General features: G+C 53.4%; 1 protein-coding gene across 1 annotated transcript in view; it reads right to left on the minus strand.

The window, feature by feature from the left end:
* The window catches only part of GTF3C1 (general transcription factor IIIC subunit 1), a 60,859-nt gene that overhangs the window by 16,627 nt on the left and 16,562 nt on the right, over positions 1-27,670 (minus strand). Inside the window, exons 7-25 of the mRNA XM_058680481.1 lie at positions 23,851-24,012; positions 22,214-22,329; positions 21,115-21,421; positions 20,497-20,696; positions 17,618-17,754; positions 16,454-16,607; positions 13,448-13,551; positions 12,656-12,837; positions 11,159-11,419; positions 10,458-10,603; positions 9,151-9,248; positions 8,667-8,763; positions 8,388-8,565; positions 5,698-5,839; positions 5,237-5,372; positions 4,133-4,214; positions 3,823-4,002; positions 1,996-2,153; positions 766-908 (exon numbers count right to left, since the gene is read on the minus strand). Of these exons, the coding sequence (XP_058536464.1) occupies positions 766-908; positions 1,996-2,153; positions 3,823-4,002; positions 4,133-4,214; positions 5,237-5,372; positions 5,698-5,839; positions 8,388-8,565; positions 8,667-8,763; positions 9,151-9,248; positions 10,458-10,603; positions 11,159-11,419; positions 12,656-12,837; positions 13,448-13,551; positions 16,454-16,607; positions 17,618-17,754; positions 20,497-20,696; positions 21,115-21,421; positions 22,214-22,329; positions 23,851-24,012 (2,983 nt within the window). The remainder of the gene's footprint in view (positions 1-765; positions 909-1,995; positions 2,154-3,822; positions 4,003-4,132; positions 4,215-5,236; positions 5,373-5,697; positions 5,840-8,387; positions 8,566-8,666; positions 8,764-9,150; positions 9,249-10,457; positions 10,604-11,158; positions 11,420-12,655; positions 12,838-13,447; positions 13,552-16,453; positions 16,608-17,617; positions 17,755-20,496; positions 20,697-21,114; positions 21,422-22,213; positions 22,330-23,850; positions 24,013-27,670) is intronic.

Here is a 27,670-nt window from a genome sequence, read left to right on the forward strand (position 1 = left end):
CTCAGAAACGCTGCCTGGCATGCTGCTTCCTCCTGGGTGGGGCTGGGTTGGCTTCTTTGTCACAACCGGGCTCTGCAGGACACAATCAACTGGCAGTCAAGTTCCCTCAGTGACCTGGGCCATGACATGTCTCCCCTGCTGCCTCTAATGCAAGGGCACCTCCCTGCACTAAAATCCAAGTCCTCCTTTGGCAGAAGGAGCTGCGGGGAGTCTGATGGGGTTGGCAGTGTTTTATGGCCTCAGCCCTAGCAGAAGAAGGTGAGACTGATCGGGAGAGGGAGATGGCACCAGACCAGTCCAGCAGCTGACATGCCCTCCTTGAGACCCCAGGCTAGAGGTGGAAGCCTCAGGGCCACTCAGCTCTGCTGAGGATGTGAGGATGGGGATGGAGCACATTGTGTCTGATGATCTGAGTTCTTGTCTAGCTTATTCCTGGAGCGAGCTATGTGATGGGCTGTTAACAGAGCTACACTGAGTAGCTGTGAGCTGGCCTCTGCCCATGGCCCTGCCACACATCAGTCATTTCTCCATCTGGAAAGATACGTGTCTGCTTTGCATGATCCCCTCAAGTCCAAACAGTGGCACGGGTGTGAACACACCTAGCATCACGCACGGCCCTGGGGACATCCGGGACAGCCTCACTGTCCAGCTCCCATGCGTGGACAGCCTGCTGGACAGCCCTGTGCTCCACCTGCCTGGGACGCAGACCTGAAGCAGGTGGGATGAGAGGACAGGCATAAAAGCACCAGAAACCACACGGCTTACCTGTAGTTCAGATAGGTTTGTGGATTTTTGACAATATAGCGAGCTCTTCGTCCAACTGAGTGAGACGTCTTATCCAAGGATTCTTCGAAGGTAGTGTGCAGAATGTCACGAACAACTTGCCATGGGACAAACAGGCCGTTCACCTGCAGGGAACAGGGCCCAAGGCAGCCATCAGTACCCCTGGAGCCTGTGTTAGGGGAGGAAACACAGCAAGGGCCAAAGCCGTGTGCCATGGAGGCCCTGCCTCAGTGCCTGCCCAAAGCTGTCACCCCGCAAGGTGATGCCATGCCTGGCACTGACTGAGGTTGTGGGCAGGGAAGAGCATGTTTCTGGGAAGTACTGGAACAGAGGTGCTCCTAGGCACTTCCCTGACAGGAACGCAGCTGTATCATGGAAGAGGCCATGTGTATAAAATGTGTTACGTCAGAGTGGCGCCTGCTCAGGAACACCCTGGTACCTGTGCCTACACGCTGCGTTAACAGAGGCAGAGGGCACTGACATCAGCTAACAGCACTGGAAGGCAGAGCTAAGGTGAGGAGGGGGCTTGATGACAAGAGATTTCTGGCAAACCCAACAATGGCAGCCCCCCGGGAGATGTGCAAATTGTGGAAGCAGAATGCAGGCCCCTCCTGGCTCCAACGGCTGTGTTGGGGGTGGAGATGGCCCCCTCATCAGATCTACGACACAAAGACCACTGTAGGTGCACTATCTTTCAGGTCCTTCCCTGGAGGAGAGGATTAGGGGTGAGAAGCTCTTATGAGACAAACAGAGGTTTCCAGAAAGGGATCCGGGGTGCCCCAGTGCAGAGTCCTGTGGAGCCAGGACCCCCTCACTGGGTCCGTCTCACCTGATTCAGACCAGGGCACATGGCTGGCTACAAGGACACTGTCTCATCTCCCTGACCTAGGCTAGTATCGTACAATGCCAGGGGATTCACTCTCCCGGGGATTCCTGCAGAATGAGACCAGGGTGACAGCAGGCAGCAAGACCCCGAAGGCTAGCAGACAATCAGGGACCTGGGGAACATGGTGGGGAGACAGAACAATCTGAGGCGGAGATGGCAGAGGGATGGGGAGGGGTCTGCTATACAGACAGCAGTGTCTTTCCACCTGCCGGGGGCTCAGGGACACATGCAGCCGGGTGTACAAGAGGAACCTGGCGAGTCAGGCCACGGCCACTGTCACTGCTGCCTTGGGCGACACTGACTGCTGGGAGGGAGGCGGGCGGCACCTTGGTGTTGAGGATGTTGCTGGCTATGCGGCACAGCATGATGAGCCGGTCTTCCTGCATGGACCAGGTGACGCGCAGTTGTGTCATCCTCTGCAGGGCGCTCTGATCGGCCTCGTCGTGGTAGCGCAGCCGTTTGCTCTTCTCCTCAGGGGGCTCTTCTAGAAACGGCAGGGGGAGGGAACGGGGGGAGCCTCCAACAGCTGGCATGGAGCCCGCTCAACAGGGGAGGGTTTCGGCCCAGCTGGGACCTCCTGACCAAGGTGCTGGCCACAGAAGATGGACCTCATGACTGTTCTGTTTTGCCATTTAGTCCCTTTCAGCATTTCTCTATGGTGAGATTTCACAGTTGATGGGCAGGGCGGCCGGCATGGCGCTGTCTCTCCCCGGATGATGTGCAAACCTTGGGTCTGTTTGCATGCCAGCACCACCTTGGATTGCGTTAGAGCACCACCCACCCTCCCTTGCTGTGCTCTCAGGGTGTTGGCTGTGCACAGGCGTGTGTACTATGGGGACAATGACTGGCTACATTCTAAGGTACACTGAACCAGGCCATACACCTACTGCAGGGCCCAACACCGATCTCTCACACGTCTACAAGCCAGCCCAGCTGAGGAGCCATTTCAGCTGACAGACTGAGGTTTGTTATAAACGCCAGCCAAATAAACCACTACAGGGAAGTTCCTGCTGGAACATTATGTTTTTAATGGGAACGGCCGCAAGCATCAGACTGCCATCCAATCACGCGGACAGACCACATGGGTGACATATCAAAGTGATCTAGGCAACAGACACTGGTGCCCTTCCCATTCCTTCTGCCCCACACAGTGCTAGTCCAAAGCACCCATCTAAACACATTGCAGGGCCAGCTGTGAAGACCCTGCTAAGAACACTGGCATCCCCCGGCAGAGGGCCTGGCCCCTGTCCCTGCTCTCCCACTTCCAGTCCAGCTCCCCGCTAAAGCACACCCTGGAAGGCAGGGATGTGACGAGCCTAGTTCGGTCCCTATTTCCCGGGTGAAGAGACCCGAGTTCAGTTTCTGCCTCTTGGCTTCAGCTAGGTCCAGCCCTGGAGGTGGTGGGCATCTGGGGAGTAAATTTAGCAAATGAGAGATTCCTTTCTCTCTCTCAAAATAAATAAACAAAAGTAAAGGGGAGGGAGGGAGTGATTCAAACATGAGGGGTTCCATCAGATCTCAAGAAATTTTGCAGGCTGCAATGACTCCCTGTTTTCCTCCAACTTAAAAAACAAAAACAAAACCCACCTGACTTTGAACTTCAGCCTGAGTTGCACAATTGCAAGACAGTCAAAGGCAAATCAGGGAGAGCATTTACTCCAGTGGGTTAGATGCTGGGGTGCCTGCATCTCATGCTGGGGTGCTGGCTCGAGTCCTGGGGGCCCTGGCACTCATGGGGAAGAAGAGGACTGAGTTCCTGGCTCCTGGCTCCGGCCCGACTCAGCTCGGTACTGCAGGTTATTGGAGTAGCGGGTTAGTGAAAGAAGGATCTATTTCTACTCTCCAATAAGCAAAATTAGTTAAACACATACATAACGATAAACCAACACAGTAATAGGAATTTTGCTATTTAGGACAGGGATTTTGCTCAGGTTGTTTTTTTTTTTTTTCTTCCACCTGAGATGAAATTAGAAATGTGAACTGAGGACCTCTCAGTTTGCAGATGGACGTGGAAATGAAAATGACCATGGCGCCCAGGGACTATACACGGAGGGGACGTGAAAACCCGTGTCTGGTAGCAGGGGAGGTGGCGGCACAGCTCCCAGCCCAACACAGCGACAAGGCCTGGGGAGTGCCAGGGGTTTGCATACAACCTTTGCTGCTTTTCTTTCCAGGGTCCATCTTCAGCCGTTTCCTCTTCTGGCTCTTGCCACCCTTCACTCTCCAGTTTCTGTCCTGCGTGGGCTCCCAGTCGACCTCAAAATGCTCTTCCCGGTCGGCACACAGCTTTGTGCCTTTCTTCGCTTCTCCCCAGATATTCAACTTGTTGTCCCCTGGAAAGCATCACAGCGGGTGGCAGGCTCAGGAGACCCACCACGGCCAAGCCAAGTGAACGGCTGGCAGTCATCTGGGCCCCGAGCTGAGCGTGGCTTTGTTTCTGGTTTCAACTCATAGCACACTCACCTGGGGCCCTTGGTGGCAAGAGGCGCTTGGTCAGAAACGTCTGTAGCCTCACGGTGAGCCCGCTCTCGGAGGTGCTGTTCTCCTGAACGACAAGGGCGGCACTGGAGTGAGCCATGAACGTGCGCAAGTTCATGGCTGCCCAGCTCAGACAATGCACTCAGACACGACGTCCCCCAAGCAGCCTCTGCAAGCCCAGGACTGCTGGGCAGGGCGGCCAGGAATGGGCACCTCTGCAGGCACATGTATTCCCTTCTGTGTCACCCAGACTTTCCGTGCCTTTTCTAGGAAGGGATATTAGTGCACACCACAGTACAAATTACTAAGTGTTGGGGGATAGAAAGGGCCAGGGCTGAGCATTGGGCCTAACAGTGAAGATACCGTGTTCCATACGGGAACACTGGGCACAACCAGGGATCTCTGGCTCCTCATTCTGGCTTCCTTCTAGGGAGGACCCAGGGAAGCAGCGGTGATGGTTCCAATCCTTGGGTCTCTGTCATCCACGTGGGAGACCTGGACTCGGTTCTAGGCTCCCGGTGTTGGCCTGGCCCAACCCCGGCTGGCAGAGGCATCTGGGGAGGAGCTTTGCCTGCCTCCTGGCTCTGTCTTCTCTTTCTCTACTTTTTAAATGAATCTATAAAAAAAGAAAAAAAATATTAAGCAGCCAATGCTGACATAGCGGACTAATCCTCTGCCTATAGTCAGCATGCCATGTGGGCAAGAGTTCAAGTGCCAGCTGCTCCACTTCTGATCCAATTCCCTGCTAAAGGCCTGAGAAAGCAGCAGTGGAGGATGGTCCAAAACCTTGGGACCCTGCACCTGTGTGGGAGACCCATTAGAATCTCCTGGCTTCTGGCTTTGTATGGGCTCGGCTCTAGCCTCTGTGGCCATCAGGGGAGTGAATCAGACAACTGAAGACCTCTCTCTTTGTGTTTCTCCCTCTTTCTCTATAGCTCTGTCTTTCAAGTAAAATAAACACATCTTTAAAAAATATGCCTTTAAAGATAACAGGCCAGTAGGTACCTGCAGGATCTGATACCCCTATTTTTACCAGTTCAAAGACGGTGAGTTGGAGGAGTCGGGCACAACCACAGCCTAAGCACCCACCTTTTTGGCTTTGTTGATGATGTAACTGGTCCAGATCCAGTTGCGCTTGAGGTGAGCATAGAAACTGGAATCGAGGCCAGCGGCCCCCAGTCCATCCCCGGGAATCACGCCTTTATCCATGACCACGCGGCTCCCCCTGAGAGGCAGGAACCAAGCAGGAGAGAAGCAGAGTTGGTCACGGGCAGGAGAGCCGTGGCCTGGGGTGGGACACTTAGTCACCTTCTCGGGAAAACAACTGACAGGTGAAAGAACAGAGCCCCAGGGGCACTCCCACCAGTTAAATGAAAAAACAAAAAAAAAAACCCTCAAGTTTTTCGTGCAGAACTCCCAACTTTAGAATCTGGAGAACTGGATGAATTTCAATTTTAAAGCAAAGGGAGCTCAACATAAAGCAGAACTGGGGCCAGATCTGGCACTTGGCCACCCAGGAAGGGACCGGGTCTGGGTCTGAGAGCACGCACGTGGTATACTCCATCAGGGCACACTTGCGCTCCAGGTTGTGCTTGTCGATGGCGCTCTCCTGCTCCTTCTGCAAGGTGCCCTCCTCGTCGCTGCCCTGTTCCGAGCTGCCGGTCTTCATTGCACGTGGGTAGCGGACTACCCCTAGAAAAGCAGGCGTGGCTTGTAGGGGGCCCACATCCCAGCCAAGACTCTGGCTAGAAGGTGACAGCCAAGCAGCTTCTTGGCCTTTCCTAACGGGCAGGGAGGCTGCAATTGCCCACAGCTCTTAAGACAAGAAGGAATCAAGGGAGTCGGGGAGAAGAGTTCAAAAGCTGGGGGCAAAGTTTCCCAAGCCGAGTCCGCCAAGGACAGAGGTAGACAGGAACCAGAGGAGCTACCAGTTCAGGGAACTTGCAGCAGAGGAAATCTATGCCTCTTTTTTAGGGGGTTGGGGAGGCTGGACAACAGACAGCCTGTGGAGTTGTTCGGGGGCAACATGGTGCTAGCAGAAAGCAGTAATGACTGCAGTGGCAGCAGTGGTCATGCTTAGGAGAGCTCTGGCCAGTCGGTCGTTTCCAGAGTGCAAAAGAGGTGTACGGATACGGTCAGATTACATTTGGCTATTGTGCCAGCAAGCGAACATCTCCTGTAAGAAACCCAAAGGCACATGAAAACAACTGCCTGGGTGGGTGAGGGCAGGTCATGGCAGGGCACGGATGGTCAGGCTCACTTATGGCTTGACCAGACAGAGGCCTGAGCTTTGTGGTAGGGACAGCCTGGTTCTCCAGCCCTATACCTCTCAGCCAGAACTGTGTACAGATACCTTGTTCAAGCTTTTCCTGAGTCTGCCTGGGGGTGATGGTGTTCTCAGTTTAGAAGCAAAGTAACGAGTCACCACTGTGGTCCAGCACATTAAGCTGTTGCCTGCAACACTCCTGTAGAAGTGCTGGTGTTGCATCCTGGCTGCTCTGCTTCCAAGCCAGCTCCCTGCTAATCCATCTGGGAAGGCAGTAGAAGACTGCCCAAGTACTTGGGTCCCTATTACCCACATGGCTTGACCTGGTTGGAGTTTCTGCCCTTACTTTGGCCCAGACGTGGCCACTGGAGTCATTTGGGGAGTGAACCAGAGGATGGTCTCTTTCTCTCTCTGCCTTCCCCTCTCTGACATACTACCTTTCAAATAAGTTTGAAAAAAAAAAGTGAAAAAAATGAAGACTCTAGGAGGTTGTGAACGGCCCATTAAAGGCCATCCATCTGAAAGGACATGCCACACGGCTTCTCCCACACAAGGCAGAGCTGCACTATGAGAGTGCCTGGGACAAATGAATGGGCTCAGGGTGGAGCCCAGCCCCAGCAGGAGCACATGACGTGCAGGTGGCTCTTTGAGCTTTCACTATACGCAGATGACATGATTCTTTATATAGAAGAGCCAAGAGACTCAATACAGAGACTGCTAGAACTTATACGAGAGTTTGGTAGAGTGGCAGGGTACAAAGTTAATGAACAAAAATCAACAGCCATAGTGTATGCAAACAGCCCCACGATGGAAAAAGATCTAACCAGCAAGATACCATTCAAAATAACAGAGAAACGTATGAAGTATCTTGGAATAAATCTAACCAAAAATGTTGGAGACCTATTTGAAGAAAACTACAAACTACTTAAAAAAAAGAAATTGAACAAGACCTCAAAAGATGGAGTAACATCCCATGCTCCTGGATAGGTAAAATCAGTATCATTAAAATGTCTATATTGCCAAAAGCAATATATAAATTCAACGCAATCCCAATCAAATTGCCTAAAACATTCTTCATGGAACTGGAAACAATGATTCAAAGGTTTATCTGGAAACACAAAAAACCACAAATAGCTAGAACCATCCTGAAGAACAGGAAGTTAGCAGGGGGAATCACAGTTCTGGCTTCTCTTTCTCCAACACGCCACCCAGAGCCCTGGCTGGAAAGCCCTTCCCCAGCTCAGGGCACGCAGGCCAGGCTCACTCCTCAGGACTCAGCTCAGAGGGATTCCCCTTAGATTGCTCCTTTAAAACACACTTGGCATCAACACTTGGCAATACACAGCACACTCTGAAGGGTGATAGTGAGCCTGTCCCCTCAGTGGGGTGTCATCTCACAGAGGAGTAGACACTGTGCCCTCCTGGCCACATGGTCAGGCATGGGGAATGACACATGCCAAGTGCTCCGTTAATACTCATTGGCCACATGAATGAAGCAAAACGGAACTGCCTGGGCTCCAACGACTGGGGGTCTGGGAGTTCTTCACTCCTCTCCTTCCTAAGGGTGTTCTAGCCTTCTAAATCCCACTGGGTCAGGAACTTCCAGACTTCTCTAAGTCCAATTCTGGTTGTCAGGGCAGGCATTCTGGGGCTTGGAGTATCCACATCCCATTTCAGGATGTCTGCCTTTGAGTGCTAGACCCGGTTTTAACCCAGTTTCCTACTAAAGCTCATAGTGGGAGGCAGCAGGTGATGGCTCAAGTACTTGGGTCCCTGCCACCCACAGCTGAAACCCAGACTGAGTTCTTGGCTCCCAGCTTCAGCCTTGCCCAGTCCTGGCTGCTGCAGGCACTTGGGGAGTGAGTCAGCAGACGGGCAGACATCTTTCTCTGTGTCTCATATAAACACATTTTTCTTCTTAAACTCCCAGTTACCACACTGAAAAGGGGGAAGTTGATGAGCCCCAGACAGTACCTAGTGGGGTATTGAGGCAGACGCACTGCAGATCAAACCAGTAGTTCTCCACGTCCTGCATTGTGTTCATGACGTAGTGACGCCTCTCAAAGGGCCGGCTGCTGTGGGCCAGGTTGTAATGTGGGTCGCAGATGGTGGTGTCAACTATCACCGCGTTCTTCTTCAAGAAGATGAAGACCTAAGGGGGTACCAGACATGGGGAGAGGAGCAGGGTTTAGCTGTGTGCAGCCCGTGCCTCTACCGATGGCGGTGCCTTCATCTGGGGACTGGGGAGGTTACCTGATCTTTATCTTGGAACTTCTCTGTGGGTCCGAACTGCAGCAGCCCCATGTAGCACAGCCTCTGAAGGCTCTCCACCACTGAGAAAATGTAACGCCTGGGAAACACGGGGCAGGGTCCCCATCATAACACACGCTCACTTCTTTGCTTTCCTCCCTGGTGGCCCCTAGACCAGTCCCACACCTGTACTGCACTGCAGCCCATACCCACCCCTCCAGATGCCCAAGGCCATGGACTGTTGATCCTACACTTGGCTTTGGATTTGGTAAGTAATGTAACAAAGGGAAGTACTCAGATTCCGGTACTTGCAGTACTCAGCAGAGACTGTACTTTAAGATTGACCAGCTCACACTTCACGGGGCTGAATTCCTGAAAAGCCCAGGTGCCTACAGACTGAGCAGGAGGAATGCCTTGGCCTCATCCTGGTGGACAAGCGTCCGGAACCCTCCTTCTCAGGGGTTGGGCTTCACTCCAGTGCGCTCACCTCTTGTACAGCAGCTGCTGCCGGAGCGCCCGCGGGAGGAAGCGGATCAGCATGTGCTTCTTCAGCGGGTCATTCAGGAACTCCTCAAGCATGTCCACCTAGGCAGGTGATTTTCGGGCTGGCTCACGCAGTAGGCCAGCCTTGAACCTGCCTGTCAGCCCGACTCCCATAGCACAGCTGGGTCTCATCCACCCTCCCCGCACACAGCTGGGGGCAAGCTGAGAATGCACCTGTCTCCTTACATCCCAGGAAGGAAGACCACGCGTCCCCTGTGAGGCTGGTGATCCTACTTCCAGCCTTGCCTGCAGGAGAACATTTAGGTGCTGCCCCTACACGTGTGTGCACCACAAGCCACTCACCAATAGGTCACTTACACTAACAAGAGACTGGCATTTAAATGTCCCCAAATTAGAAAACAGTACCGACTAAACAAGAGTACATGCAAAAATAAAAATCCATTTGATATCATGACAAGGAACTGAATGATGTAGAAAACATGATCTTTTTAGTGGAAAGAATCAATCATAAAGGAGTAAACGGGGTGGGGTGTGGGTGTTCAGTGTGGCCATTGACACCTCGGATCCCCGCATCTCATAGTGGAGTGCCTAGGATGAACCCCAGCTTTTCTACGCCCAATCCCCCAGCTTCCTTAACGTGCACTATGGGAAGCACAAGGGGAGGCCTCAGTTACTCGGGTCCCTGCCATCCAAATGAGGGATCCAGACTTAGTGCTGGGTTCCCAGCTTTGGCCTGGCCCAGCCCTGGCTGTTGTAAATCAGAAGATATGGAAGATCTCTTTTCTCCCTTTGACTTTCAAATAAAACAAAAATAAATGTTACAAAGAATAAAGTCTCAACTATTTAAAGGAGACCCTATGGCCAGGCACACAGGCGCTGGAAAACATGGCACAATCAAGACAGACCGGAAGAAAATGAACCGAAACCTTTAAGAGTGATTAACTCTCGTGGAGAGGTTATGGGTAATTTCCATTTCCTCTTTTTTCTACATTTGACAAATCTCTAAAAACAGCAGGTTTTATTGCTGCACTGTAATTACTTTTCCTCCTGCTGACCTACCTGCCTATTGACAAACTGATGCAGAATTACAATCTTTTATGCATTTGCCCTGGATGATCCATCTATCCGCCCAATTACCTCATCTAATCTATCGTTAAGAATACATAATGTAGTTCTCCTGACGACCAACCTTCCTTCTGTCCATCCACCTGGGCAACTCGGCCTCTCCGTGTGTGGCCCTTGGCCAGGTGTGTGCCCCAGGATGTGTGAGGGCCCCACGGTCACCAGTACCTTGTAGCTGACTTGTACAATTTGGATGAAGATGGACAGGGGTAGACAGAGCAGAATGTCGCTGACCAGCGCCCAGCCGAAGCCAAAGTCCCTGTGGACCGGGACAGGTGGGACGTAGCGCATCCACGAGGCCTCGTTCACGTACACTAGGAACAAAACCTGTGTCACTGCTCGCAGACAGGGCCCAGCGCTAGCGGTGATCGCGCCGAGCAGGTCTCGAGCCCTCCACTGCCACTTTGGACAAACCCCAACTTGTTTAGAAGGACAAGGAGACAGGAAGCCTGAGGGCTCAGGGAGACCGGGCTGTCACTGAGCAGACATGCCCACAGTTCACAGCCAAGCTAGTGACCTTGGGGGCAGGTGTTTGGCCTGGGGATAGCACACTGTTGAGGATGCCCACATGCCCTAACAGAGAGACTCCTGGCTCTAGCTTCCTGCTAATGCACAACTCGGGGTGCATCACTGAGGACTGTCTGGCTTAGGACTCCATCACCTACACGGGAGACCTGGATGGAACTCCTGACTCCCAGCTTTGGCCTGATCTAGCCCCAGCTGTTTTGTAGGTATCTGGGGAACAAAACTATATATGGGAGTTCTCAAATTAAATTTAAAAATCTCTTTTTTAAAAAGATAAGGAACACTGTTTCGCCCTAGGTCCTGCTGTAGCCGCCCGCCTGCAGGCTCGGGGTCGGGATACCCACCGGTCTCCGTGGCCAGCTCCACCTCGGCCTCCCAGGTGACCGTCTCCCTGACAGCCGAGGAGCCCTCTGAGTGTTTTCCAGAGGTGGCAGCCTGGGATCTTATCCTGCTGGACTCCTGCCTTCTCGACCTTCTCTCCCCGCCAGGCTTATGTGTTGTCTTGTTGGCAGGGTGTCCATAGATCAGGTACCACAGGAACATGTGGACCACGCGCAGGCGTGGCATCTTGGGCAGAAACCCCATAGAGCGTCCGAGTCCAGGCACTGAGGTGAGAAAAGAGGGAGGGAGGGCAGCGTTTGGAAAAGCCCAGCTTCAGTTCAGTTCTGTCTGTCTACTTCAAAGGCTCTCAGATGCCTCTATGGCCCACGGGTCAAGGAGGAGGCCGATGCAAACAGCCTAACCTCTGACAGCTTTTTCTCTTGTGGGCTTGCACAGATAATTGCCGTGATGCCTCAAGCAGCAGAGCAGACATGACAGGCTGGTGCAGAGATGCCAGTGTGCGCAGGAGGCGGGCTGGCATTCTGGAGGGGAGTCCTCAAGCTGAGTAGGGATGGGGCCATGCAGACATTTGGGGACATGTACCCAGAGCAAACAAAGGGGGGGCGGCTAAGGCACGTGAGAGAGGGCCCCAAAGTCAGAGGGACGGAGTGCAGCAAGGATGGAGATGAACCAGAGGAGGTGAAGGGAGCCACCAGAAGCCACTAATGCTCCCAAAGCTGCCAGGTGGGTTTGTCTGTTGGGGTTTTGTCCCCGGGCTCTTCCCAGGCAAGAAAGCACACCAGACAATGACAAGTTACTGGAAAGCCCACTGTGGAGCATGCTCACTGCCTGCTCGCGTGCTTGGGTTTCTCATTCCCTGCCCTGTCTATACAGGAAGTCTCACGAACAGAAGTCATGCTGGGCAAGCAGCCCCCTTGGGACGGGAAGTCTGTGGACCCCGTCTTCTGCCTGGTATCCCTGGCCTGCTGTGCCCCACCGAGACATTGCTGGACAGGGGCCGATGTACCGTGGCCTCCCTCTGCACCAGCGTGTGTGCTCTGGCTGGGAGAAGAGCCAAGCTCCCCAATTCCCAATGCCGGGCTGCCACTTGTTCAGCACAGGTTGGTAGCATAGCCGTGGTGTTGGGGCACAAGGGACAAGGCCACGCCGCTACAGACCTGATGCTGGAAAAGTGGCAGGACAGTCAAGGACAGAGGGTCCGAGCGGTCAGGATGGGGGAGGCTTTTTAGGGTTTATGAGATGGTCTGGCCAGAGAGTATGCGGCCAAGGCAATTGCTACTTCTAGGTGCTTCCTCATGTGCATCTTCGCAGTGCTTCTCCTGCCTTACGGTGGGAAAGGGAGACCAGCAGAAGCCCCAGGGTTGGCCCAGCAGGCCCCAGGCACTGACTCAGGCGTGGTTCTCCCCGCTGACAGCCCATGTGGAGTGCACAGGCGACTCCCACATAAGTCACAGAATGTGGAGGAAACGCGAGCAGCCCGCTCAACAAGGGGCGTGTACCGATCACAGGGTTGTAGTTCTTCAGTTGGGTTATGCCCATCTTTTCGTCTGTCTTCTTCACCCGTCCGTCTAGTTTACTGGGACTGCTCAGCTGGGAGTCTGCCGAAGAGCTGGGCACCTCTGCCACTGGAGTTTCCTCTTCCACCTCCTCCGGGGGTGGTGGGGGTTGGGGCACTTTTATCCTGCAGTTCAAATAAAGATGCTGTGATGCAGAGGAAGTCAAGGGCTGGAAGAGGCTGTGTACATGACTGCAGCGAAAACACTGCATCCAGGTGTCAGGCGTGGGACCTGGCAGTGACTCTGGGGAACTAGAGAGAGCACTGTCAAACTATGGAGCTGCCTTGTGAGACAGGGAGTGTATGTGCTATGTCTCCTGACACTTTCAGAAATGCTGGACGTCAGGATCTGGGGGGACGTTAACCAGCAACTGAGTCAAATGTGGCCAGTACAGAGCCGAGCACACAACCTACACCTGCAGTCAGGGTGGTCCTCCGCCCATGGAGGCCACCTAGGGATCCAGCTGGCAGAACTTTCCCACTGCCAGCCATCAGAGCAGCCCTCTGCATGGTGCCTGGGTCATTGGGAGCTTCTCTGAGACTGACTAGAAGGCCCTGTCCATTTCAGCAGATGGAACTCGAGCATGACAGCAGGAGCATTCTTCCATAACGAGCCCAGACACTGGTGAGTGAATTGTGGACCACAGACCTAACCCCCAATCTTGTGCAGGTGTAAGTGAAGGGCGCTTATGAAGCGTGCATCAGTCTGGGGGTCGCGGGCCCGGCAACCACTTGCCTATTTGCTGTGCTTGAGTTGGAGATCCGAAAGCGGACCTGCTCGATGGCACTTCTCACCAGAGGATCGTTCTGGTCCATGGACGGGTGCACAACCAGATCCACCTGGAGAGAGGGGGTGGGCAAGAGTGAGGGAGGCTTGCTTCTACTGCTTGGCCCTAAGGCGGCTCCTCAGTCCTAGCTGCTTTCACTGGCATTTCCAAAAGAAATGATCCGATGGAAGCAGAATCTGGTTTTCAACGCTCTGCTGTTAATAGTGACTAGCGCCAAAACCCATCAAGTGACCCGGATGACAGCCTTGGCTCTGCAGGCCCTGGCTGGCCCTGGACTGTCACAGTCCACTGATCCCTGCCGCTCTCTGCAGCCCACTCCCACTGGCTGGGAATTTTCTGTAGCTACGCGGTAGTCCTGAGGGCTTCCATCTGTAAAAGGGAAGCATCTTTTCATTAATCTGGCCGGGCTGAGGGCACCGCTGTGGGACCCCTGCCCAGTTCATTCCTCAGCCAACCAGGGCAGGATTGAGAGCTGCTTTTGTTGTTTTACCTTTTTGGAGGTACCGAAGCTGAACCACGAAGTGTTCACTTAGCAAGAGATACAGGCTTGCAAAATGGAAACCGTGAGGCAGGGCGACAACTAACAGACGGCCAGCCAGCAGGGAGACGTAGAGTGCAGCGGAGTGGGAGGGAGTGTGATGGTGGCACCATGGACAGGAGGCATGGTATTCTGGACAGCCAGGGCCAGGCTCCTCTGCCCCCGTTACAGGCAGGAGAACGCCCAGGTGGGATGTACCCAGAGTGTTAGCGCTGGTATGCAGCTTCATGTCAAAAATGGGCTCAGAGAGGTGTCGGGACATGGAACAGGAAGCAACACCCAGAGAGACACTTTAAAGTCATACCTGGCTCAGCCTCTCACACTCCTCATTTGTGAAACAGGGAACCTCTTTTCTCAGCTGCCAACTTCCCTGTGGTTTTGTGAAGCTCACAGGAGAGACAGGGAGCAGCTTAGCATCCCATATGGGTGCCATTTGATTTCTGGCTGTAACACTTCTGGTGCAGCTTCCTGCCAACGCACCGTGGAAAGCAGCAGATGCCCATGTAGTCGGTCCCCTGCACCCACCTGAAGCTTTGGAGGAAGCTCTTGGGCCCTGGGGAGCTTTGACTTGGCCTAGCCCTGGCCATTGTGGACATCTGGTTAGTGAACTAGCATCGGACAGAAGATTCTCTTTCTCGGGTCCAGTACGATGGCTCTATTAGCTAATCTTCCCCCTTGCAAGCGCTAGGATCACATATGGGCATCGGTTTCTGTCCAAGCTGCTTCACTTTCTAACCAGCTCCCTGCTTATAGTCTGGGAAAGCAGCAGAGGACGGCCCAAAGCCTTGGGACCCTGCGCTCATGTGGGAGACCTGGAAGGTCCTGGCTCCTGGCTTCAGATCAGCCAGCTCTGGTCACTGCAGCCAAATGAGAGTGAACCAACAGATGGAAGATCTTTCTGACTCTCTATAAATCTGCCTTTCCAAAAAAAATAAATAAATCTTAAAAAAAAAAAAAAGACAGTACAAAGTACAACTCTACTACGTGCCTATTTGTACTCTCTATGGCTAAATGGCTTAGCGCCTCCCAAAGGCCAAACAGGCATGGCAGGGCAGGGGCAAAGGCAGGTGTGGGTGTGAGGCCTCCAAGCAGTGTAGCTCCAGTAGGTCAGAAGGCTGTGGGCAGCACGGGTGTCACAGGATATCACAGGAAGGCTGGCTGAGAAATTGCGGCCTAAGGGTATACATCCACACCACAGCCTTTTCAGGCCAGAGCAAACGTGACGTTGTAGAGGTACCCCCTGGCCGGGGCAGGGGAGGCCCGCTCTACCATGTACATTGTTGAACCACGGACATCTCAGCCCTCATTCGAGCCTCTCGCCACTAATCTGTGGTACAGCCCACTGGATGCTGCACCTGGCAGGGGCTGAGGCCTAGGAGCCGGACTGCTGCCTCCCACCCTAACCTGGGCACGTGTTCTGCCCTCTGTGACCACTTTCTGAAAATCAACTTAACTCAGAGGGAGGTGTTGCTGCAGACAGGCAGGGGCTTCTCCTGGCCTTCAGAGATGGAGGGAAGTCAGGATTGCGACCTCCTGGTCCCTCTGGTGGGAGGTGAGGCTGACTGCCTGGGGTGTAGGGTCAGGACCAGGGGGCTCCTAAAGATTCAAAGCTGATGAGAGCTGTCAGTGCCATGGCTGAGGCTGTCTCTTGTCTCCTCGTCCTGCTCGGTATTGTTCAGACTCCCCACCTCCAACTGAAGATGGGAGTTCAATAGTAGAAATGACCTTGTCAGCTTATTAAGAAGACAGAATATCAAAGCAAAAGCTTCCTGAAGACAGAGCTAGAAAACAATGGAGCCAGGGGGAAAAGGTCAGGCAATGAAAGGCGCCTGTCCCGCGGCGCCGTCCCCTTCACCCTGGGTCTGGCTGCACCATCGCAAATGACTCTGCCCCTGAATAATCTTTGCCTGCCGCTGCAAAGCTTCCGAGCTGCAGTTGCTATGGGAATGGTCCCCGACTTGCAACTGCGCAGAAACAAACTGAGATGAAGAGACGGCTCATTCCTCACTGGAAAACCCCACCGGTGCATCCTCACGGAGCCGCCGCCACCACTCCCTCTGGAAGACATGCCCTCCCATCGTCATGGAGAAGGCTGGTGCTGCTCAGTTTGAATTTCCCATGGTGCAAATGTTATTTCATTTCTGCCCACGCTATGCTGCTGAACTTGAACTTGAGTAGGCTCACCTTCCAGGCGGCCCCTCCTCCATGGCTGGCTGCCTCGTCTCGCTGTTGCACGCCCGAGCCTACTACTGTTCGACTCTCTTTCCAGCTGCTACTTATGACAGAGATTAAGATCCCTACCCATACCCCCCACAAAACCAGGAGGTGCTGCAGGGAATGCCAAGGACAGAAGCAGTGAGACCAGCATGCTGCAGACTGGACACAGGCGTCCGGGGTCCCTAGGGCCCGTGCTCACCTTCTTCTTGATCCCATCGTGAATAACCGTGGTCCGGTACAGCCGCAGCAGCCCTTCCTCAGACAGGTTCCGCACCAGGCGGACGATGGACTTCTTACAGCACTTGGTAGACACGCCTTCCTGCTTCTCCTGATCCATGATCATCTTCTGAATCCTGGGGCGTCACAAGATAAGCAGCTCACCTACTCCCCCACCTCCCGCCAGCAGGGCAATGGAGACAGGCCTGATGGATGGTCTGGAGCAAGCCCCCGCCCTCCCCCAGGCAGATGGTGAAGACCCTCTTCCTGCAGCAAATGGACGGCCACACACAGCAGCTCCACGTGCTGAGTCCGGCACCAGCCACACAGAGACGACCTGGTGGGGCAGGGTGGCGGGGAGAGCTGGAACTCCCACTAGCGAGCACCAGTTCACCACTCTCCCCTCCAATCGGATCTCTCCCTGTCTGGCTCTCACCGAGTCCCCACTGGGCAGAGTCCAAAGGACACGAGGAACACCATGCCAAGCCCCTCGCTGACAGACGGAACTGTAAAATGGGAACGGCATTGATGGTGCCCCATCCCAGCCTAGTTACAGGGCAACCTGTGTTCTTGACCGGGGAGCAAAGCTCTTTCTCAGTAAGTGCCTTCTAGGCTTGGGTGTCTCCAAGCCCTGAGGACGCCACCCCAGGTGGCAGTGCAGAGATGGTGATGTCCTGGACCCCTGACCAGAGGCCAGGGCCTCTACTCCAGCCCACAAGGAAGCTCTACTTGTGCTGGCCTGGTGGTATCTTCTGGAAACTTAAGGCAAGATCACACTTTCCTGCCTGTTTATTCATAGCCTTTCTTTACCAACAATTTCCCAGGCCTGGAGAAAGGCAAACACACTTCCCCCATGCCTTCTATTGCTGCCCAGTCATGTTCCCCTGTGCCTTCTGCTGTTGCCCATCACACTCTCCCTTCTGCCATCTTGACGACCCTCACCATCTATACCTTCCCAAGAGCGACACCAACCTCCAAGTGCTTCCTGCCACAAAGTGATCCCCATGAGAATTCCCAGGACACAGGAGGCAGCCCAGTAGCCCTCGGTCATTTCCGTGGCGGGTGGCAACCACCTGGTAGAGTGCTGTGGCTAGTCAAGATAGGCAGGCGGGCCAGCAAATGGGTGGGCTGACGTGGGAGGGCTTACGTGAACAAGCTCTCGATGAGGCGCAGGTTGGTGACAGCCTCTATGATCAGATTCCTGCGTTTCAGCAGCCGGTAGGTTTCATGGGGCTTGTCCTGGCCGGTGCCATGCTTCCCGCCCTTCTGGGAACCGCCGCTCTCCTGGAACAGAGACCAGATCAAGAGGCACAGGGGCTCAGTGAGCATGGGGAATATCACTCCTGCAGCCCGCTGCATGGGACACCTCGCACCGTCCCTGTGGGCCTAGGAGGAGGGCGTGGGCCACTGTATAAAGATGGACAGATTTCAGAATGCAACTCAGAGGCAACCGCCAGAAAGCAAAACGGACACCTTTCGTGCCTGTTGGCTCCTCCACATGGTGTTAGGGACAGGTGTCATGCTTTGGTTCCTTTCCTGGACAACTTGTAACAACCTGGTGATTGCCGTTCCCATTTTACAGACATGAGAACCCAGGGCGTGGGGTCCCTCAGAAGAGGAGAGCCAGGGAAGCCTTTCTGGGAAGGACGTGAGCGGAAGCACAGGTGGTTTCTGGAGGTGAACCAGGGTGACTGGCAATAGGAACAGGAGAAAGGCAGACCCGTGCTTCCTCATTCACCCTTGCCAAAAGGCTCATGTTGCTCTCCGAATGGTTCCTTCTGTCTCCCATGAGCTTAAAATGAACTTGTTCCCTCTGCCATTGGGTCAAAAGGTAGATAGCCCCAATGTAAGGCTGGCATGGGAAGGAAACTCTAAAGGCTCCTGGCAGCCCTTGGGCACAGGTCAGTGCCCCACGGCAGCCGCCGGCCCCTGCGCTGCTGCTCCGTGCCTCCCCGGCTTGGAGTGCTGATATAGCAAGGCTACTCCGTGTGGGCAGAGCCAAGTGTCCAGCCAAGCCGACTGTGCTCACACCCGGCCCAGCGTACTAACTGCCTCTCCTATGGAGACAGGGGCCGGAAGGATGGCCCCAAGACAGGCAAGATAACCCTAGCATTTTAGGGTGGATCCTTGGCAGGAAAGTCACACAAACAAACTCAGCTGCTTTCCCCGGGGATGGAGGAGAGCTGAGGGAAATGCGCTTTGCCAAGAGTCCCAAGAGTTCAGCAAGGGTGACAAAGCAGGCATGATGGCACCAGGATGCCAAGGCCAGCATTCAGTGAGAAGGAGAAAGAGCTGGGCTGGGAAAGCATAACTGGATTTCGGAGCCCTGGAAGGGAGTATTGCTGAAGACCAATGACCTGCTGAGCGGGGCTCAAGGAATGAAGAAAGCAGGTAAGATCCTAGGGGGCCTTCCGCTTCAGAGACAAGACCAATTAGACATGATGGGGAGCCACAGTATCCAAAAGTCGGAAAGGGCTAGTAGGGTCTAAAATAATCTACTCCAGTCCAAGAAATAAGAAGGGGTAGAGGGGTTGTGTGTACCCACACACAGACACACATGTTATAACGTTCACATAGCTGTCCTCTGGGCAGGCAAGCGCATGTCCCCCAGGGCCTCTGTCTTCCTTCTCACACATGTGCCTGCTATTTGTCTTGCAAGTCTGTGAAGCCTAAATGACGCAGCAGCAACAGCATCAAAGCCTTCCCGTCCTGCACTGGAGCACCGCCCTGCCATCTAAAATCTCTCCAAGGTACAGCAGGCGCTCTTGCCTCCTCGTCCCCAAGGTCCTGACCAAGGACATGGCACCAAGTACACCAAATCCCACGGGCACTTCAAGCAGTTGGTGGAAAACGGAATTAAAAGATGAGTTAGGGCCCGGCGGCGTGGCCTAGCGGCTTAAGTCCTCGCCTTGAACGCGCCGGGATTCCATATGGGCGCCGGTTCTAATCCTGGCAGCTCCACTTCCCATCCAGCTCCCTGCTTGTGGCCTGGGAAAGCAGTTGAGGACGGCCCAAAGCTTTGGGACCCTGCACCCACGTAGGAGACCCGGAAGAGGTTCCTGGTTCCCGGCATCGGATCGGCGCGCACTGGCCCGTTGCGGCTCACTTGGGGAGTGAAACATCGGATGGAAGATCTCCCTCTCTGTCTCTCCTCCTCTCTGTATATTTGACTTTCCAATAATAACAAATCTTTAAAAAAAAAAAAAAAGATGAGTTAATCTTCATGCCAAAAAAGAAAAGGTGAAGTCTAGGCAAGGTTTCTTCATGATATACATTTCACACCAACCTTTTGAAGATTCCTTTATCAAGAGGGAAGCATTTCTACATCAACTGTCTTTGAATCCTCCCATCACAGGGCTAAGCAGCACCCTAGGACACAGTGTCTGGCTGAGCCGTGCTGATCCGATCTGGCTTCTGCACCACTTCCTTCTGTTCTACAGCCTGCCAGGCTGGCCTTTCCTCTAGGGCAGGGTTTATCAGCCATGGCAATGTTGACATTTTAGGCTAGAGAATTCTCTGCCCAGAGAGATTGCCCTACATTTGTTTGGGGATGCTTATCAGTGTCCCAACATTGACCTGCGGATGCTGGCGGTGGACCCCCTTGCTAAGTGTGACAACCGAGAATGTCTCCAGACAATGCCAAATGTCTCCTGGGGGACAAAGCTGACCCAACAGCAGATCTAAATGAGCTGTACAAATCTTCCTTCTAAAGTAAACGTAAGTGAAAAGAGCGAGTTTGCTGCTGCAAATGAAAACATTCGCTGCTGGGCAAATGACAGGGTAGTGACATTCGCATGGGGCCCAGGCCATGGGTACATGGGTACTGCCTTACTCAAGGTGGTTGTAAGGGGTGGGGGGGTAACAGACCACTGCCAGGAACCCAGCAGGAACACAGCAGGCAGCACTCTCACGGTAACTCCATCTACCGCCCTTCCAGGGGCTCCTGAGCACAGCAAAGGAAAGGCTCACATCCCTAGCCACAGAGCCCGCTGGGGGATGGCAGCTCTCCCCATGACAGGCACTAACCTTAGGGTTCTCCAGCCGGACCTCCTCGATCAAGGCTATGTCGCCAGTGTCGCCCTCCATGTGGTGGGAGCCCAAGCTGGGCTCGGAGGAGCTGCTGGTGTCCAGGAGGCTGTCAGCGCTGGCACGACTCCCGCAGGTGGAGCCCTCAAAGGCAGATGGGTGCCGCTTGAGTGGGTTCAAGTTGACAACTTTCCAGCTGGCTGTGCGAGGAGGGCATGAGCAGAGTCGGTGAGCAGGAGGTGAGAGGGCACGTATGCTTGGCAGCCCAGGAGAGCCACGCAGGGTCGGAAAGGAAGCAGGCTGTGCCCAGCAGGCAGCTCTACTCTTAACTGAGTGCCAGATGCCAACTTCGCCATTGGCCCCAACCTTTCACCTGAACTAATACCCTAAGGGCTTCTTCAAAGTACCGTTAGAGGGAAGCTTAGGAAATTCTCCCCCCAGGATCAAACTATGGGACATATGCCCCAAGGACTCATAAGCCCCTAAAACAGACAAAGCCATCTTCTCTAAGCCCATGACCTTGTGATATAAATGACACTATCACCCCCACACTCCGACAGCACCTGAGAGGCCTGGGATGCCCAGCAGCACCAACCCTGCCCGCCCGAGTGCCCCTACCCTTGGTGGGAGTGGAGTGATGAGGCTGTGCCCCCAGCCCGAGGCTACTGGAAGGCCTGGCATCGCCCTGGGACCCTCGGCCTTTCCGTTTGCCGCCACCCTCGTCCTCGCTGTCTGACTCCGAGAGGAAGGTGTCTTCGCCCTCAGGTGGGAGCGACTCCTCGTGCATGGAGGCCAGGCTCACGGTGGCCAGGAGCTCACTGCGGGCCTTCTCCCGGGCATACTGCCGGCTCAGGTCGCTCTCCTCTGCGAATACGCAGGAGATGTACTTGGTGGTCCGTTGGCGGCCTTCGTCCTCCATGAATCCCTGGGGGGAATGAGACGCGCCGGTCACACTCAGAGCGGTGTCAGTGACCTGTCCTCCTACCACTCTTGGCTTTCAGCAGCTTCTTCCAGCTCACCACCTGGGCCGCAGGTTGGCCCGTACCCATGAGCCCTCCTGGGCCTCCCCATCTCATTGTCTTCAGGTCCTGCTTCCAGAAATCTATGGGAGTTATCTATGGTGTAATCCGTGTGCTCTGGGAGGCTGGGAACCCCTCACAGCAGGCTCTGGCCCAGTCTTCCACGGAGCTCAGTGCCTGGCAGAGAACTCGGCCCCCACAGAGCGCTCAGTGAGCAGGTGAGCAGGGAGGGTGTGGTGCACAGAGCTCCATGGCTGCCAGACTGGAGGGACAGGCTCTGGGGAACACCAGCACTCCTTGGCCACTGCCATGGAGACCAAGAGGCCGGCCACCAACCATCCATTCCTGCTTTATCTCCTAGAACTGGACTTTGTGGGAGAACGAGTAGCATGCGCTGTGTAGCAACCACAGTGCTCTGTAGCCACTGGCTCAGCTGCAACCCTTCACTGTCCAGCGAAACGGGCCAACAGAGGATGGGATGAGGGTGGAATGGTCAGGGCTGAGATCAAGTCTGAACTATGGCACAGGAACAACTCCACAGCCCCGGGAGCCAGGCATGGGTGACAGGGACAGCCAGGGAGTGCAGCCTGCAGGCACTGTTCACCTGCTGAATACACAGAGCAACCAACTGTGCCTCCTGGTGCAATCACACAGCGCACATCCCGAGGCGGGGAGGAGAGTAGGGCTTGGGAGGTTACCTTGACAACCTTGAACCTTTGAAGGAGCCGACACAGCATTCTCGCTTCCAGTTTCCCCACGTTCATGGCCACACGGATCTCAGCCTGGGAGATTCCTTTCGTGCCTCTGCGCTCAACTGTGTAGAACAACAGATCTGAGTCAAGGGCCAGTGGGGCTCAGCCTGGTGTTAAAGCCCAGCCTTCTCCTTCCTTCTCCACCCAGAACGTGAGGTGGAACTTTCTTTTTTTTTTTTTTTTTTTTAAAGATTTATTATTATTGGAAAGCCGGATATACAGAGAGGAGGAGAGACAGAGAGGAAGATCTTCCGTCCGATGATTCACTCCCCAAGTGAGCCGCAACGGGCCGATGCGCGCCGATCCGAAGCCGGGAACCTGGAACCTCTTCCGGGTCTCCCACATGGGTGCAGGGTCCCAAGGCTTTGGGCCGTCCTCAACTGCTTTCCCAGGCCACAAGCAGGGAGCTGGATGGGAAGTGGAGCTGCCGGGATTAGAACCGGCGCCCATATGGGATCCCGGGGTGTTCAAGGCGAGGACTTTAGCCACTAGGCCACGCCGCCGGGCCCCGAGGTGGAACTTTCAACTGCAGCAGCTGGAAGGCCAGGGTGGCTGATTTGGAGTGCTTACTGACTCTGCAGAAAGGCTGCGAGGTGCGGTTTCTGACCTGCAGGCATTTCATATCTTCTGTGGTCACTTCTCCAACTCTGTCTTCCTCCCCTGAGGGACCTGAGGTCATCCCAGCTAAGGCACAGGGTCACTGACATCCCGCACAGATCTGAGTGGGGAGTGTCTAAGAAGGGTGAGGACCCTTCATCACCTGAATCCCTAGCCCGCTGTGACTCTGAGTCAACGCTGGAAGGTAACAGCAGGCTGTGAAATGCTCAACAGCACAACTGACAGCTAGGTTTTTGGAGTGCTTTCTATGCATCAGGCACCAGCCTTTGCACTTTAATGCCATGTTGCTCATCTTTGTAAAGTGTCAGAATTAATTTTAGGTGTCAATTGGGCGAAAGGACACTCAATGAGTGGGTAAAGCACTATTTCTGGCTGTATTTGCAGGACCTGGGCCTTTGAACCGGAGACTGGAATGGGACAGACCCCATCCAATCAGCCAGGGCCCAGAGATAGCAAATCCAGGGCAAAAGCCGAGTCTCCCTCCTCCTGGAGCTGGAACAAGGGCTCTGTCCTTGGACATCAGAGCTCAGGTTCCTGGCCTCGGAGGACTCCACTGGGTCTCAGGCCTTTACAGTTGGCCTGAGCCACACGGTGGCCTCCTAGGATCTCAGCTTGCAGACAGCTGGCCTCTTATCAGACCTCTCAGCTTCCTTAACCACAACGGCACAGGGTCCTAGCAAATCCACTCTCCTCTCTGTGTATATATAACTTCGTAGAGAACTCTGACAAAGACAGCCCCATTTTACAGAGGAGCAAACTGAGGTCCAGAGACCTCTCCCAAAGTCATCCAACCAAACAGCAGAGAAAAAGGCTTCAAATTCAAGCCTGGTGCCAAGGCCTGAAAATCGCAAGGGAAGTCTGGTGCCTCTGAGTAGCACAGCCCTCTGTGAATACTTGTACAGATAGCCCTGGACCGCAAGACCGAGGAAGGGCAGGGAGCTAGCGCACGCGTGTGCAGGACTCACTGAGCTCGTAGGTCTGCGTGAGCATGTCCCGTTCATACACGATATCCACGGGAGGCACGCCCTTGGAGATGACCTCCTCATCCTCGTCGTCGTCCTGGTCATCGTCCATCTTCCGTTTAAACTCCTTCAGCAGCTTGAGGCACCGGACCATGACGTCAGTCCCTAGGAACACAAGGTTCCCAGCCCTGAGTCAGGATGCTGCTGCGCTGCTGCGCGGGATGGGAATGGGGAGTGGAAGGCAGGCAAGGGGCCCCACAACGTTGCAACAGACTTCTGCAGACAGAGAACCCCCCCACCTCCCTGAAGGACGTCCATTAACAACTGCAGGCCTCGACCTGATCCATGAAACTATTCATTTGTAATGGAGTAAGCAACAAAGAAGGAGGTATGGTATTGGTCCTCGGAAGCCAACAGAGACCCCTTCCTGCCAGAGACAGGCTCTGCGATGACAGGAAACGCACCCTTCTCTCCACAGTGACTCCCCAGCAAGCCTGACAAGGCTCGCACGCAGGCGCCACACGAGCAGTGTTTGCTGAAAGAATGAGAGCCACCTGCCTCATCTTCGGCTGGTACCTACTGTCAATAACGGGTGGCAGGAGTGTGATCTCTAAGCTGCCTTGAGCATTTCAGGGGTGAGGATTCACTCTGACAAAATAACTCAAGGAGAGGCACAGGCTCCCTGTGGTCATCAAGGCTCCATTCTAGGATCTTACAGCCTGATCCCTGACGAATGATAACAAGACAGGACCCTTGGGGATGGCTGGGTGTCACGGTGACAAGTACCTGGCCTTCAAGTTGTCACACTGCACCTGGGTGGCAAACCACAAAACCCAGTCCCTTTCGGACTCCCACCCGCTCCCAGCAGGAGCCTTCCAAAGCAGTCTGACCAAACACAGTTTCCTGCTGACAGAAGTGGGCAGGTTGGCAGCCAGTAAGCAGAGAGGAGCCGAGTTTGCAGGCAGCCCTATACCGCACAACCCCTACCTACTTCCATGCGGATCTGACACAGCTGTGGGCTTAGCACACACATTCCCCACCATGCATCTGAGCCCCACTTCCCATCAGGTACCAGGTGCCATTTGATACTTCTGAGATTCACAAATGAAGGGGCATGGAAGCCCTGTCCAAATGCCACACCATCTGAATACTTAATTAGGGTGTACCCTCCTGCCCTATAAAAACAGGACCCACCAACTCTGGAGGGGGTGGCAGCCCTTCCTTCCTCATGAAGATGGCTTGCCTACACTCACACCTCAGTGCGTACTATCTTCTGAATCAATCCTGCTTGCCTGGACACGTGGATGCCTCCTCCTTGGGTTCTTTCACGTCTGGCGGAGGCAGGCGGCTAGAGCAAGCCTGGCCAGGCCCTGATGCTCACAGCCCCACTGTCTGCAGGATACAGGATCAAGGGAACTGTCCACACTGGTGACGAAGCAGAGGACACAAGCCTGATCCCACGTGAAGTGCTCCCCCTGGGAGGGCTGTCTCAGCTCGAACAGAAGATCCATGAACCCACGAATGCACCCTCTTGCAGGCTTCACCCCCAAGTTCCCACTTGACATTTTATAAAATCCTATTAAAATGTTCTGTCTTTTATTCATCGTCATTATGTATAGTACTTTTTCTTTTTAAGCTAGTATCTTTTTACCGCTTTTGTCACCTTTAATTTAAATAAATCATCCTAATTTTCAGTTGTTTCAACCACCTCCCACTAACACCGTTTCTTTGCGAGGCTTTTAAAACTTTTGATCATTTTTTCCTTTCCTTTTCATGTTGGTTCACCCTTTATCCCTTTTGTTTGATTTTTCAGTCTTTTCATTCTAAAGTGCTTTTAAGTCTTTACATTTATTGGGTTTTAGTCATTCATTTTTTTTCTTAGCTTGTATGCTTAATCCTATTACAACTTTATAAATGGTTTCTTTTGCTGCTTTAATGATAGATTGTAACTTAAATTTGCCACAGCCTGCTAGCTTTCATTTTGTTTTTATTTAAAAACTTAACAGACTTACCAAAAACACATGATTTCCCCACTTATGGTGGACAAGGCAATAGTATGTCAGTGTTTGCACAGATCTGTGTCCTTCTTACCTGCCAATTCTAGAGCATTTTTTTTCTTTTATTCTGAGTGCTTCACCCTTAGGTTAGAAACCACTACTTCATTTTCAGATTTCCCCATTCTGATCTTATCTATATGTGGGGTTGCTACGGAACAACCTCAAAACTAGCTGAAGACCCCTCACACGGGGTCTGTTCCCTCAGTGTGCAGAGAATCACTGACCTCAGTCAATGGAAATCAAGAAGGCATCTACTGTAGCACAAAGCCAGCAGCCAAAACTTCCCTCCCAGGCTCCCGGAGGGAGTCAAGGTAGGGAGCTGACTGCTCAACGCTGCGGCTGTGTGGTGGCATCAGCCTGTGTGGGGGCCTCCGGGAGGTTCACAGCACACAGAACCTTTCTCTGACTGGCCAGTGATGGGGGCCAGACAGTGGGTTTCCTTTGGAATGACAAAGGCATCGAGGGGTGAACTGAATATTAGTTTGATTAGGGTCTATTATGAAATCCTAAAAAAACATCTCAACTGAAGGTTAACACCAGGATATGAGTTTAGCAGTAATAAATGGATTTTAAGACCTGTGATTTGGCCTGCAGGCTCTTGCAAGAGCTCTCAGGAGCACAGAATCTAGCACTGGGATGTTACTCTCTTACCGCTCTGATTTCGACTTCATGGAGGAACTGCAGGCTAAGGAGGAGGTGCTGGGACTGACACTATCCACTTCATCATGGTGACTTGTTACAGTCATACAGTGATGGCCCTTATCGACCCACCATTCTTTCTGCCACCCTTGGGAAAATCAGTTGATTACAGGCACGCAGGTTCATTCCTGGATTCTCAGTTCTAGTCTACCGGCCTACTTGTCTACACTTGTACGGGCAGCACGCCGTTCTCATTAGGTGGCTTTGTGGTGCAGGGGTGCAGAAGAACACTCGGGGCACAGGCCAAACAGGGCCTTGCCAAAGCATCCACAAGCGGGTCTTAAATCCACTACGTCAAGGCAGGCTCATTTTTAAAAGATGATCATTCTGAATGGCCCGTGAATGAGGTCATACACATCCAAATAAAGAGAAAAGGCCCCCACGCCTGTTGTAGCAGGTGTGAAAATGTGAGTTCTGTTTTGTTTTGTTTTGTTTTGTTTTTTTTCCCCCTTCAGGACTGTTTTAGCTTTCTGAATTCTCTGTAATTCCTTATCACTTTTAGAAAGTCCATCTGATTCCTGAAAGGAGCCAGCCAACATTCTGAAATGGACTGTGTGGAACTGGATTAATACAGGCAGAATTATCACCTTCCTGTTAAACCTTTGATCTGAGAACACGATATCGTTCTCTACGGACTTTTATCTTAATGTTCTGTTCACAACATTCTGAGAGTTTTCAAGGCTTATGTTTTGCACTGTTGTTTTATTCAATTTATTCTTAAGTTTTTGGTAACAGAATTGCTTTTCAAATTTCATCTTCAGATTGTTCATCACCAGTATATAGAAGCAAAATGGATTTTTATATCTGATCTGGTGTCTTGCAATCTTGCTGAACTTGCTTATTTTTGAAGAGTTGCAGTGATGTAGGAATGGAAGTGGCTAGAAAGGTGGACCTGAGGTCAGCAGCACTTCTCTAGAGCCTTCCCCGAGCTACAGCCCCACCTGCAGCCCCAAAGAATGCAATTTCCAGTTCTGCTGCTTAGAACTGGCACTGGCTACAAGTTTCCAAGATGGCTGCATCCATGACAACCTTTTGTTCATTGTTATAAAATTACCATGTCTGACACT

This window comes from Ochotona princeps, chromosome 24 (genome assembly GCF_030435755.1).
Source record: "Ochotona princeps isolate mOchPri1 chromosome 24, mOchPri1.hap1, whole genome shotgun sequence".
NCBI lineage: Eukaryota > Metazoa > Chordata > Mammalia > Lagomorpha > Ochotonidae > Ochotona > Ochotona princeps.